This window comes from Erpetoichthys calabaricus, chromosome 15 (genome assembly GCF_900747795.2).
Source record: "Erpetoichthys calabaricus chromosome 15, fErpCal1.3, whole genome shotgun sequence".
Taxonomy (NCBI): Eukaryota; Metazoa; Chordata; class Cladistia; order Polypteriformes; family Polypteridae; genus Erpetoichthys; species Erpetoichthys calabaricus.
The window spans coordinates 81,863,894-81,878,616 of record NC_041408.2 but is presented as its reverse complement, the minus strand read 5'-3'; the positions used below and the strand labels follow the sequence as shown (position 1 = coordinate 81,878,616).

The 14,723-nt window shown below is 37.4% G+C and overlaps 1 protein-coding gene across 1 annotated transcript in view; it reads left to right on the top strand.

The window, feature by feature from the left end:
- ttc27 (tetratricopeptide repeat domain 27) overlaps positions 1-14,723 on the top strand; it is a 274,814-nt gene that overhangs the window by 185,427 nt on the left and 74,664 nt on the right. Inside the window, exon 12 of the mRNA XM_051919199.1 lies at positions 4,103-4,225. Within this exon, the coding sequence (XP_051775159.1) occupies positions 4,103-4,225 (123 nt within the window). The remainder of the gene's footprint in view (positions 1-4,102; positions 4,226-14,723) is intronic.

Below are 14,723 nucleotides of genomic sequence, written 5' to 3'. Positions count from 1 at the left end.
TATTTCTCGCCGAGAGTTTATGCAGATTGGTTTGTGTTTTGTCTCTCATCAGTTCATATTCAGGCAGAATTTTGTAACTTGCAATCCTGTACATATTCTCATTCAGCTGTTGCAAATGTATTCTGCCAGGTCTTTTTCAGTATTTATTTAACTCTTGAATTGGACTTCAAAAAGCAGAACAGTCTTTATACAAATGAAGAACACTTCTAAATATAATGTGGTAATTTTCTACAGCTGGATGTTTACAAATCTGACATAGTCAGTACTTTAGTTGTGCATTCCTGTCCTTTGATTCATTTTGTGCTTTTGCCACAGCCAGCTAACAAGTGTGCCTAAATTCTTGTAGGCACATTTAATCTGTGGCTTCTGAACCAGATCAAGTGGCTCCTTTTTCATTTAATGTAGTTTATTGTAGCTTTTATCATAAGTCATTGATCCAGATATAAACTGAGATGACTGCATTTAATCTGTCAAGAAGAAACCACTGGAAATGATGGATGGAATTACAGTCCAGCATGATCTTTACAACTCTGCACATAAATGGTATTTCATTAAAGCAGAGTATAATGCTGTGTGTTTGAACACTGCTGTCATGATGTCGACTTAAATATACTGTGCCAGGCTGAGCATTCTTTTACCTCTATTTCACCTTAAATAAAGTAATTATTGCATTGGTAGAGAGTGTCTGAGGTTGAACACATTTTTCAGTTAGTCACTTGTAATTTCACTTTCACACACCAAAGTGAAATGTTTTTATTTTGAACCCTAACATTCTTTTAAGACCATTATAGATCTCTTTTTTTGTCAGCTAGAAACAAATATCTTTTTTGTCTTGCAGAAGGTAGCTTGGAGTTAGGCATATATTAGTAGGCTATTTTTAACATTGCCATTTTTTTATTTCATTTTTTTTTTGTTTTAAATTATACAACCAGTAAATATGACAGCTCTCAAATGGATATTGTCAAGTGTGGTAGCTGAGCAAACATTCTGAAATTGTGAACAAGTGAAATATTTGTTTTAAGGAAACTCTTTCTTAGAAATTCTCCTAGTCCTCTTCAAAGTGGACTGCTATTGGTAGGGTCTTTTTTAGTGATGAGAATATTATATGATGCGTGGCTGACACTTTTATAATGATCACAAATGACACGCTTTTCAATTATCGGCTGAAAGTTTTGACACACCCAGACATTTTCGTGTTTTTGATAAAAATTGATATCCTTTTTTATTGCAATACCATTAAATTATTTTAAAAGTATAGCCAAGGCATTGCTAGTGTTTATAATGGCCATTACTACTTGAACTTACTGATTTTTTGTTTATTTATCATATATGTCTTTAAAGCCTCATTATTAGCACCATTTCCTTCAGTGTCCTAATGGTAAACCCCTTAGCTCACCCTAAGTCATTTTTAGATGCTAATTGGTTATTAGAGAAACCTTTATAGTTGCATTAGCACTGCTGAAAACTCTTATTCTGTTCGCTTGAGTCGTTAGGTGCTGACAGCCCTAAAGTAAAGTTCTGGTTAAAAAATTAGCCAAAATCAAACTACTTTCACAAGAAACATGTCAGTCTATTGTCGTTTTGCAGAATGAAGGCTATTCCATGTGACAGATTGCTAAGTAATTACCCTAAGTTCTTGTCTATAAGCCGGACTCATGTATTAGCCGGAGACCAAAAATCATACGAATTTTTAAAATAAAATCGTATCATAGATAAGCCGGACTCATGGATAAGCCGAACGTACTATAACCTATAACTAATAGAAGGGAGGGAGGTCAGTGGTCTCACTCGCGCCCATTTAATTTCTTTAAGGGGGGAGAGAGTGTGAGATATTGGCGTCTCTCTCACTCCCCGCATGGCGCGGTTGGAGCGGCCGGAGCGCGTTCTTTCTGCTCTGGGCGTCGCCGAGTCAACACGAGCGCGTAGCGGTCATTTAAATTGTGATTTTATATGTAAGCATATTTAAATATATATCGCGGATTTCTGCGGACAATGGGTCTTTTAATTTCTGGTACATGCTTCCTCAGTTGGTTTGCCCAGTTGATTTCATACAAGGGACGCTATTGGCAGATGGCTGAGAAGCTACCCAACTTACTTTTCTCTTTCTCTCTCTTGCGCTTTCTCTGATCCTGACGTATGGGGATTGAGCAGGGGGGCTGTTTGCACACCTAGACGATACGGACGCTCGTCTAAAAATGCTGAAAGATTATCTTCACGTTGCTATCTTTTGTAAAGCTGATTCCTGAAAAGACATGCTGCACAGTGCTTCGCATACTTAAAAGCTCGAAGGGCACGTATTGATTTTTGACTGAAAAACAAACTCTCCCTCTCTCTCTCTTTGTCTGCTCCTGACGGAGGGGGTGTGAGCTGCCGCCTTCAACAGCTTTGTGCCGCGGTGCTTCGCATACTTAAAAGCCAAACAGACATATTGATTTGTTGCTTCACTCCTTTGAAGAGGAAGATATGTTTGCATTCTTTTAATTGTGAGACGGAACTGTCATCTCTGTCTTGTCATGGAGCACAGTTTAAACTTTTGAAAAAGAGACAAATGTTTGTTTGCAGTGTTTGAATAACATTCCTGTCTCTCTACAACCTCCTGTGTTTCTGCGCAAATCTGTGACCCAAGCATGACAATATAAAAATAACCATATAAACATATGGTTTCTACTTCGCGGATATTCTTATTTCGCGGGTGGCTCTGGAACGCAACCCCCGCGATGGATGTATAAGCCGGACTTATGTATAAGCTGATATTCTATTTTTTCATTTTCACAACTTTTTTCCTTAGATAAGCCGCGGCTTATAGACAAGAACTTAGGGTAATTACTGTCTTGAGAGAAGAGGGCAAACTGGATTATCAAATCAACTTTTCTCTTTTGCAGACAATGCTAATATTGGCATGTATATCCTCCTGAGATCCAGTTCACCATCTTCTCTCAAATCTTCAGGTTGGCAGGCTCCCGTGGAATAGTCTTTATTCCGCAAAAAAAAAAAACAGACTGACAAGTTTCTTGAGAAAGCTGTGTGTTTTTTTTCAATTTTTAACCCAGATTTGAACTTTATCAATGATGGTACCTTGCAACCCAAGTGAACAGAATAACCGTTTTGGAGGTGCTAATGCAATTTTAAAGGTCTTTCTAATTAGTATTTATACATGACTAATGAAGGATAAGATATGGAGGTTGACCTTTAGGACACTGAAGGAATGACTGCTGAAAATGGGGCTTTGCAGTTGTGTGTAAATAATAAATAACTAATTAGACATTTCAAGCAGTAATAGCAGTTAGAAACACTATATTTTTAATGGTATCTTGATTAAAAAGGTATCAATGTCTGTCTAAAACATGAAGATTTCTGGGTGTGTCAGTACTTTCTTTATTAAATAAAATGTTATGTTTTAATGTGCCTGATGTCCAGTACTGCCTATCATAAGCTATTGTTTATCAGACTTTAAAATCTGATTAAAACAGGTTCAGTAAAGGGAGGACTGGATGAAAGATGCTTCATTTTTTGGCAGTGGGAGTACCGGCAGATTGTCGCACGTTGTGTCGGAGGCACAAGTTCAACTTCCAAATCTGTGGTTGAAAGCCAGTAATATTAGACACTCTTACAGACTGCCTAAAAATGGATTAGGCCTTTTATTTCACTGAGTTGTTCACAGTGGATTTGCTTATCTTATTTTATACCACGTCACCAAAAGAAGCATAAAAATAAGAGAATTTATTATATCAGTGTATTTCCTGAAAAACCTTGGTTAGTGGTGGTTTTTGAAAATACCTTTGGGTTTTTAGTTTCCATGAGGAATCATAAAATAACTCTGCAAGTTTTAATGAATTTTGATGAAAGAAATGTACCCATCTTTCATATATTCCCTCAGTGATTTGAGAAGGGTTTTTGAAATGTACATATCTGCAGCTGATGACTGTCAAAGATGAACATCAAGCAAGATTTACTATATAACGTCTTAATGTTTGATGTAATGTTAAAAGGTTCTTATGCAGTGTTTTATAATAAAGAATAATAGTTTAGGATTCTATTTTTTTTCTTCTGGCATTCTTTATTCTGTTAAATCAGTAAATGTTTCATTTTTTTCTCTCCCCAGCGCCAGCTTGCCCACTTGCTCTTTAATCTTGGCTGCATTAACTCGGCTCTACAAGTTTTTGAGAAGCTAGAGATGTGGGAGGATGTCGTCATCTGTTACGAAAGAGCTGGTCTCCATGGAAAGGTTGAGTATTGATTTGAAAGTCTGAGTGATATGAGCACATGCCTCAATATCCTGTTATGTAAGAAACACAATGATCTGACAGTCACACTCGAGATTCTCTGGGCTTGCATTTTATGAAATCACAACTTTAAATGAATTAAGACTGAACTGGGGATTTTTTTTCTTTGTTTTTTGTAACATGGCTATCCTATGTTAATGTCTAAGCTTAGTTCTAAAGTAGTTCTGTGGTGCTAGATTTTATTCCAACCACTTCATTAGTAGATTATTTTTAATTAATTACTGACATGCTTTTCAGGTTTGTAAGATAAGATAGTCTAGATAAAGAATAAAGTGATGTATTCTTCTCATACGTCATAAAATAGAAGTGTCAGACTCTGTTCCTGGAGTACCGCTGTGCCTGCTTATTTTAATTCTGGCCAGTTTATTAATAGGATGCCAGATATTGCTGCTAATGGAACATACTGTTTTATTTGGTGCAATTTTTAGCACACTGGCTTATTAGGATTCAGATCCCTTAATTGCTCCTTTCACACTGTAGCAGATGCATTCACAGTCCTTATTTGTTTTTTTTTTCCAACTCAGTGATCAAGGCAATATCTTGTACAAGAATGAAAAAGGGTTTCATTGATGAACCTCAGTCACGTATTGTTATCAAACTTTGCCTGCTGTGGCAAATTAATTGTAAAATCTGCTGATCTGTGTTAAGTGTGTTGACAAAGATGCTACATACAATAAAAGGTACTGATGCGTATCATGCATAATGAAAATTGTTATCTCAGGAGCATGATAATCTAAATGAAGGAATTGACATACAAAGTTGTTGGATTAGATTCTTAAGTGTTGTTTGACATTTGCGAGTAAATGAAGCGCATGGTAGCTCATCATCTGTATGGAATCGTGGAAGTACAAATATGAATATGTAGCTAAGATTTCTGCAGATTGCTCAGTGCTATAAGTGTCTGTTGCTTATGCTATACAGCACTCGGTTTGCAATTCATACACAGAATTTGTGTTCAATACCTTCTGTTTGTTCTGTGTTTGCCTTTAATGTGTGGATATGTTGAATATAAGACACATTCTGATAATCATAGACTGCTTCTTGAGCAAAAGCTAATAGGTGTATTGGAATCTGATGTTGCAAATTTTTAAATTTACCTGCAAAAGATATCAATAGGAGTTGTGTTACATTACTGCCATGGAAATAAATGCATGGATCTGTATATGCTAAGCTTTTATTCCTGCAGTTAAATTCCTTAAGCACTCCAAACTTATTAAGAACAAAAAAGGGGGCGATGAATAGAAATTCACTTCTTATGAAGTGGTAAACACAATTTGTAACAATGATTGAAAACAAATCCTTGATCATTCAACTTGAGGCTGCCAGCATTAAAGCAAGCAATAAATAAATAAATAGAACTTTGGTTCCCAGAAGCAGAAAAACACATGAAATGTATGCTTATCAAAGAGCATAGCATGCTGTTCTTTATACTCAGTGACTGATTCAGTTTAGATTTTGGCAAAGGCCCAGTTAGAGTGTGAATATAAATAGATGGCACAGCCCCAGAACAAATAAAAATGAAAAAGCTGCTTAAGCAGCCCTCTTTACTAAGCAAGAAGGCTACTGTTACTTGGTTATATTTAGCATACTGGTAAAGTAAAATGCTCACTATGTTAAGCAATGGTAAAAATAATTTTTCTATACACACTCTTTGGGGGGGTCAAAGGAAGCTAAAAATAAAAAAATCCAGAATTATTTCATACATTTAGACCCCCAGACAAGGCCTGCTAGCTGTATAGTGGCAGCAGGTTTCCATCCAGTCAGTCTCCTAATTAACAGATGATTTGTGCCTTTAATTATACTTCATTTTCATTAAAAATGTGCTTACTTTTTCTACACTCCTTAATTCATGGGCACTATGCATTTTGCTTTCCATGAGGATTTGGAATAAATGTGCCAACTTTGAGGACATTTTGAAAACAGATTGTTAAGGACATTCATTCCTTTAAAATAGCTTCTAAAAGGCTGATTACATGAATGGAGGTAGTGTAGAAGTAAATGGCAGTGTTTGTTCTGTAAATTATCAGTCATAGCTATAGTTGTGCGTTTTAAATTGGCAGAGTTTGTAAAGCAAAAAAGTACCCTGGAATGAAAGTCTACTTTTGTATTGAAAAGATAAGGTGCCAATTAAAAATCCATTCATTGTCTTAATTCTGTTACTCCATTACAGCGTAAGATGCTGGTTACCTAAAAGATATTAGATAAGGCTAAGAATTAACAATGAAACTCGGTACCAGACTCTTCCTTCCAAGTGGCTAATGGTTTTAGTACTAAGGAGGTGGAAAACTGTATATACTCGGCCCAATTTAGATTCATGGGGGCCAGAGAGTAACCTGTCAATATTCGGTGGAGGGTTGGAAACAGAAGTCACAGGACATACTCACACACCACACTCCGTCACTCACACTGGGCCGATTTACCATTGCCAGTTAACTTAACCTGCTTACTCCTTACTGACATGGGAACAAACCACACCCAGGAAAAAGGATGATAAGCAGACAGAGATTACCTTGGGATTTGAAATTACAACTGTAGGACAGCTTTGCTCTCCACTGTACCACCACATTAATCCTTAATGTAATTCAAATTTCATATATCTACTGTTAACACACACACAGTTCATTTTTCTAGTTCAGCAGGGGTTACTGGACATTCAGACACTACCAAGTTCAGAACCCAGAATTTTAAGAAAACAAACAAATGTGTAAATTTTTTGCAACATTTGTTTTTGTTCTGTGTTTCTTAAAATAGAATTTTGGATCCCTCTTTGATTATGTAATTTGCTCCATTCATTAAAAAGTCCTTTGTTTCAGCTACCAGTCATCTAGGTTTAGGTTTATTTGTCATATATAGGTTAACACAGTGTCAACATACAATGAATTGTGTATGACGAGAAAAACAAGTCACTCAGCCTAGATCCAATAAAGCTAAAAAATAATTTAAAAAAAAATACAAGTTAAAAATAGACAAGCCATATAAAATAAAATGTGTACATTTTAAAAGAAGTTATAGAGCAGCAATAATCATTCAAGTAGTGTAGCAAGCTTTGAAAATAATCGAATGTTTCTGTAATTTGTGCTTTAACTTACTTTATACTCATGTCATGGATTTTTGTTCTTTAGGCAAAAAAATATAGTTGACATATACACACTGTGTATAACATATGTAGAGCATATATGGTGTAACATGGTTTAGTGTAGGTCTGTGTCAGTGTCAACATTCATGTGCAAGAGGGGGAAAAAAAGTTAAAGATTATCTCCTGTCAGAAAAGCAAAAAAGGTAAGAGACACAATATTTCAGCTGTATAGCCTTCACACACCTGATTTCCACCTCACTGTGGAAATAACCTTTGACTTCTTCCTCTCTCTCTCTCTCTCTCTCTCTCTCTCTCTCTCTCTCTCTCTCTCTCTCTCTCTCTCTCTCTCACTCACTTATATATATCATTATTTTCATCAATCAACAAAATGCAATGAATGAACAAAAGAGAAATCTAAATCAAATCAATATTTGGTGTGACCACCCTTTGCCTTCAAAACAGCATCAATTCTTCTAGGTACACTTACACACAGTTTTTGAAGGAACTCGGCTGGTAGGTTGGTCCAAACATCTTGGAGAACTAACCACAGATCTTCTGTGGATGTAGGCTTCCTCACATCCTTCTGTCTCTCATGTAATCCCAGACACACTCGATGATGTTGAGATCAGGGCTCTGTGGGGGCCATACCATCACTTCCAGGACTTCTTGTTCTTCTTTACGCTGAAGATAGTTCTTAATGACTTTGGCTGTATGTTTGGGGTTGTTGTCCTGCTGCAGAATAAATTTGGGGCCAATCATACGCCTCCCTGATGGTATTGCATGATGGATATGTATCTGCCTGTATTTCTCAGCATTGAGCACACCATTAATCCTGACCAAATCTCCAACTCCATTTGCAGAAATATAGCCCCAAACGTTCAAGGAACCTCCACCATGCTTCACTGTTGCCTGCAGACACTCATTATTGTACCGCTCTCCAGCCCTTCAACAAACAAACTGCCTTCTGCTACAGCCAAATATTTCAAATTTTGACTCATCAGTCCAGAGCACCTCTTGCCATTTTTCTGCGCCCCAGTTCCTGTTTTTGTGCATACTTGAGTCGCTTGGCCTTGTTTCCACGTCGGAGGTATGGCTTTTTGGCTGCAACTCTTCCATGAAGACCCCTTCTGGCCAGACTTCTCCGGACAGTAGATGGGTGTACCTGGGTCCCACTGGTTTCTGCCAGTTCTGAGCTGATGGCACTGCTGGACATCTTCCAATTTCGAAGGGTAATAAGCTTGATGTGTCTTTCATCTGCTGCACTAAGTTTCCTTGGCCGACCACTGCGTCTACGATCCTCAACGTTGCCCGTTTCTTTGTGCTTCTTCAAAAGAGCTTGAACAGCACATCTTGAAACCCCAGTCTGCTTTGAAATCTTTCTCTGGGAGAGACCTTGCTGATGCAGTAGAACTACCTTGTGTCTTGTTGCTGTGCTCAATCTTGCAATGACATGAAACTGTCTTCCACAACCTCACCTTGGTAGCAGAGTTTGGCTGTTCCTCACCCAGTTTTAAGCCTCCTACACAGCTGTTTCTGTTTCAGCTAATGAGTGTGTTTCAACCTACGTGTGACATTGATGATCATTAGCACCTGTTTGGTAGAACTGGTTGATCATACACCTGACTAGAATCCTACAAAATCCCTGACTTTGTGCAAGTGTACCTATAAGAATTGATGCTGGTTTAAATTATTCAATTAGGGGTTAGGAGATGGATCGTGGCCTTTTCAGCAAAACGTTACAAGAAATAAAGGCATTTTTCAGGAATCCTGTTCATCTATAGGATGCAAGTAGTTTTTACCACTTGTCCAAATCAAGTAAAAATGGATTTGTAGGGAAGGCAGGCTCTTGTTTACTGTCATTCCTAAACAGTCTAACTATACTGTAGATGTAGAAAAAGGGCAGCCTTGTCTAAAAAAAAAAATCTAGTTTTATATTACTCCATATCTTTTTTGCATAAATACAAGAGAGATAAAATGAAAAGGCAAAAACAGATTTAGAATTCAACATATATATAATTATCTAATTTAAATTATGCACATGATTAGTAGTGATCCATTACAGATAAACCCTTCATGAACTATGTCATCCCAGACACTCTTGTGATAAAAATTCATTTCTATAACTTTGAGTGTTCCTCAGTCACTTATTTAGCAGCATATTTGGCTTTTGATATATGTTGGGGAAAATGTCATTTGAGGTCCATGCTGAAAATCACTAATGGGACTACATCATGTACACTAACCAGAATAAAGCTGTTACCGTTTGAGGTCCTAGCATTTGTGACTATTTGCTGATTTTTCACCATGTGTTAAAACTATGTTCTACATTCTTGAAAAAAAAAAAAAAAACAGCCATTGTTTTACTGAGCCTAGGCTGAAGTGTGTGAGGCAGAGAACAAAGAAAAAGTCATGTCTCCATTTTACATACAAGAGTCCACTGTTGCCATTTAGACTGATGCAGCAAGCACAGTTATAATATGTACATCAACTAGTCAGAACAACAAAAATTAAAATAGCAAATACAAGTAAAACCAAAAGTGCCACTTAGAAAAACTAGGAAAGATATAATTAACCTCTTTTAACTACAAGTTCTATTTAATAGTACACTGAAAAACATTGACTAAAACATCACTGCATATCTCTTGCACACCTCACAAGTAGCAAAGTACTTGAAAACATATGCAATATGTCCACTCACTTCAGATTCTTGTGTCATCCCTATGTAGTTAATGTTACAGGTACAAAATACTGTAAATTGTTTGTGTTTTAATACAAAAATGCACACCCAAGCTTATCTGTCGCTACTTACTTGCTGAATGCGCGCTAAAGAGATGCGATCGGTTCAGCTGGTGTCTTGCTGCTGCTGGCCAGCTGTGTGATGTGCTTGTCGTGCTTTGCGTCAATCACTTAAAAGCCTGTACAGCAACTGTCCTTATGCCACTTTGCGTCTATACCGCTAGCGTTCTGAAGAGGGTTTTGAGTGCTGAATACACACTGGCTTGCTGCAGCTGCTGCTGACAAGCAGCATGTTCTGCTTGTCGTTGTTTTAAGAGCTGGGAGCACCTGAAATTTGTCTGCCAAAAGCATTCCAACAACTTCTAGGTTAGATGTCAGTGAATTTGTTTGAAATTGTTTGTAAGTAGGGCGCGACATGCAAAGGTCACCTTCTCATGGGTTTTGCTTCCTACGGTTGTAATGGTTGTAATTCCTAAGGTAATTCCGAGATGATCTGGTCTCGATCGCTTTGCTCAAACCACCCCACCCCCCCACGGAGGTAAGCTACGCTCCCGCCACTTTGCGTCTCTCCCACTTGTGTTGTGAAAGGGGGGAGCTGAATGCACACTAAGCAGAAGTGGACAGATCAGCTACTGGCTTTGCGCTGCTTCTGCCAAGATGCCTGTTCTGCTTGTCGCTCTGCACATTGATCGTTTAAAAGCCTGTACAGCAGCTGTCCTTCTGTCTCACTGCCTTGTCTTGCGTGACCGTTAAAATGTCTCTCGCGGGGTGTCAAATTGTCTTCTGAGAAGATCAAGCCTCATCTCCCAGGTCTCCCTGCCAAGATTTTTTTTTATAATAGAGAGATGTTACTCATATCCTTAGCCCGACATCCACATATCATATGTGTTTACAAAGTGTGTTTTAATAAGTTTACATGTGTTTAAAGCATGTGGGAAGGGTATTTTAAGGCTTAAACTATAAAAAAAAGAAAACGTTTATTTATGTGGTCTTTCTATATCGTGGATTTTCACCTATCGCTGATGGGTCTGGAACGTTACTTCCGTGATAGGCGGGGGATCACTGTATTACTTTGAATTAATTTATGTCTCAGTGCTGGATTAGTTATTTTTAAGTTATTAGTTATCCAATTCAATTATAGTACCACAGTGGTCAGTGCCATGATTTTCCTGCTTGTGTGTTTGTACATCTGTAAATATACTGTATAAAGAACTATAATCACAAATTTAACCTGCTTTGTATAAAGTGTTCTATCCAAAGCCAAAAAACAAACATGTTCCATGTGCAGTTTTTGACTAAAATTGGAAATGATGGTGGCCACAGTGAGCAAGTGCTTTCACAAAGCAATGTGATATTTATTATTTTAAAGGTCCACATTTGCCTTTAATTTACAGCAGGGTTTCAACAATATATTGTGAGAAGTTGTGACAAAAAATTTATACTAAAATATAGCAGAAATACAAATAAAGACCATTCATTTTGTGCACTGTAGAAGTCAAGCAAGGTCTTTCTTTTATAACTCATTGGTTATTCCACATCAACTATAATGTGTACAGAATTCATCTCGCATAATGGGACTACAAGAGAGCTACTAGACCCAGCACTGCAGAGCATAGGAGATGACAAAAGACTAAACAGGCTGAATCTTTTCAATTTTATCTAGTGTAGACTATGGGAAGACGTAAGATAAATGTTTTAAATCACAAAGGATGGAAATAAGAGGAATGTGAGTTGTTAGTTTGTAAAACGTTCTTCAAGAAGCTACCTATGTGCAGATGGTTGTTTAGCTGACGCTGCACTTTAGTGATCTGTGGATTTCCACTTGAGTTTTATTGGACACATTAGATGAGTACAAGTTCAAACCATGTCAGGAGGAAAAGGAGACAGCAAACTTGACGTAGCACTCTGGACAGCTCATGGAGCTGCCATAGTGCCTCAAGCAAACACTGAATTTACTTGTATTCAAGAGAACCTGTGTCTGAGAAGTCATTGTGGGTCTTCCGTCTTACCAGCCATGTACCTCTTAAATCCTAAACTCTGTTTGTGGGGGTCTCTTTCGATTTACACGCAGTGAGTATGAAATTGGATGCCCTTCTGCTGTGGAAGAGCATAGCTTTTTTATTACTAGTCTAAAATTTCAAGATTTGTCATTTTTGCTAAATTCCTTAATCATAACTTCTTCATTTTTTTATTGTTATTAAAATATGAACTCCACTTTTTTTCCTTTGTGGTCTGTTTTAATAAGAGGAAAGTCAGCAATTAGTAATTGGGGTGCACTTCTGCTGAGAATACAGGTAGAATATTGTATACTTTTGGGGATTCTGAAAAGCATAGCTTATTAATGGATAATAAGTAAAGTGCACTTCTTTACTGAGGGTCTGGATACATGAATCAAGATGATACTTTGACAATCAATGAATTTAACGGCACCGTCTTCTTTCTAATTGTTTTAATAAGCATACTTTTCTTCATTATGAAAACCTTCACTGTTTAAAAAGATCACAGTAATACATTTTTTTTAATTCTTTAGTCCAGCAGAGGTACAGGCAACTACAAAATACTCCAAAAATATAGCAATATTTTCACATAATCCCATGAATCAATACAGAGGATAACCTCTACACAGAGGTAAGGCTGATATGATGCACTATAAGCATTCAATTCATCTACTTTGTACATTCTGTATTTCTTTATTTTCCGTGTGTATAAACATATCTACAGTATGTCTTTCTGTATACTAATTCTGTATGTAGTCATTTGTAAAATCTATACTTGCATTTTACCTGAAAACCTGTTATAGTCCTTTGTGCTTTCACTCACTAAAGAGTGCTATACAAAAATAATTTGAATTGAATTGAATCTCCTATTAGCAGAGATAGGATATATAATTGGCTAGCTTGGTAGCCATTATACAGACTGATGGATTTGGGCATGACTCAGCATGCTGTGGCAGATTGTGCTGGTAGCAAAACGCACCAAGGTGATAAACAGCACTTGCCGTCATGTTCTGTAAATTTGCCATCGTCTTTTTTTTTTTTTTTGCCACTGCCAAATCAGTCCTGTAGTGGAGGTGGCCTTCAGATATCCCCCACCAGACCCCAGCATAGAAAAATATGCTAACCATTATTGAGCATTCCCAGCAGCATGTTACATGTGTTACAGGACCTGAGCCTACTATGAAACTTTTTTTAAAGCATGTCTGTATTGTTCTATTGGCATTAGAAAAAAATGTCATTGTACTGAATGTTACGATACAAAATACTGCTAATGCAAAATTTATAAAAACAGGATATTTAAAATCTAAGTAAAAAGCTAGAACTGTTGTATAAAATTCCAGACTGACTACATTTTGGCAGAACTGTCATTCATAGATTGTAAAATGATGTGATGGTGAAAGTTGTCAGTGGACAATATGGACACTGTTTTGTGTAAATGTGTGTTGCACATGCACTTAATTTAGTGAGTGGCATACTCAGACAAGTATGGTGAGTTGTAACATTTTTTATAGATGCACCACTGCATCCAAACCCTTGTTTTCAAATCAAACTCTTTTAGAACCGCCAAAGCACATTTACAATTGTAAATTTCGCTTAATATACACTGTTGTATATAATACATGTACAAGGGACATTCAAAAAGTTTCTGCACTTTTATATTTTCATTGGAAATGATGAAGGCAGGAGGAGTAGTAACTGGGCTTTAAAAAGTTGGTAACGTCCCTCGTATTATACATGACATACATTTCTCTTGATATTCTGCAATGTTTTGGCAGTAACAAACTGCAGTGACTGTAGCTGTCATGAGCTATGGATGTAAGAACGACTGCTGGAGACATCAATACACCATCTCTGATCCTGATTCAGGTACAACGGATCACAACAGCAGTGCTCTAGTATGGTGGAGAGAGGAATCAAGCAAATTCCCAATGCTTGCTTTTCTGGTCAAATCACATAACTGTCCCCGCTATGTCTGTATCCAGTGGGATGTTGTCACAGTAGGACAGTTTCAATTTCATGCAGAGCGTTGGCATTCAAATTTTTATAAAAACGTTATGAGTACTTCAGAGATTCAGTTAGGACCCACAGCTGACAGGTCAGTAAGGCATTTACGCGGAAAGTTAAAGGATAGCCATTGCTAGAGCAACGTTTGATATTAACTCAGAACACAAAAAGGTGAATTAAAATGTGGATGGCTTTGCATTGCAGTTACTTTATATTATGTTACATCAGTGTAAATACCCTAGGTTCTTGTCTATAAGCCGGACTCGTGTATAAGCCGGAGACCAAAAATCATACGAATTTTTAAAATAAAATCTTATCATAGATAAGCCGGACTCATGGATAAGCCGAACGTACTATAACCTATAACTAATAGAAGGGAGGGAGGTCAGTGGTCTCATTCGCACCCATTTAATTTCTTTAAGGGGGGAGAGAGTGTGAGATATTGGCGTCTCTCTCACTCCCCGCATGGCGCTGTTGGAGCGGCCGGAGCGCGTTCTTTCTGCTCTGGGCGTCGCCGAGTCAACACGCGCGCGTAGCGGTCATTTAAATTGTGATTTTATATGTAAGCATATTTAAATATATATCGCGGATTTTTTGCTGGTTCGCGGATTTCTGCGGACAATGGGT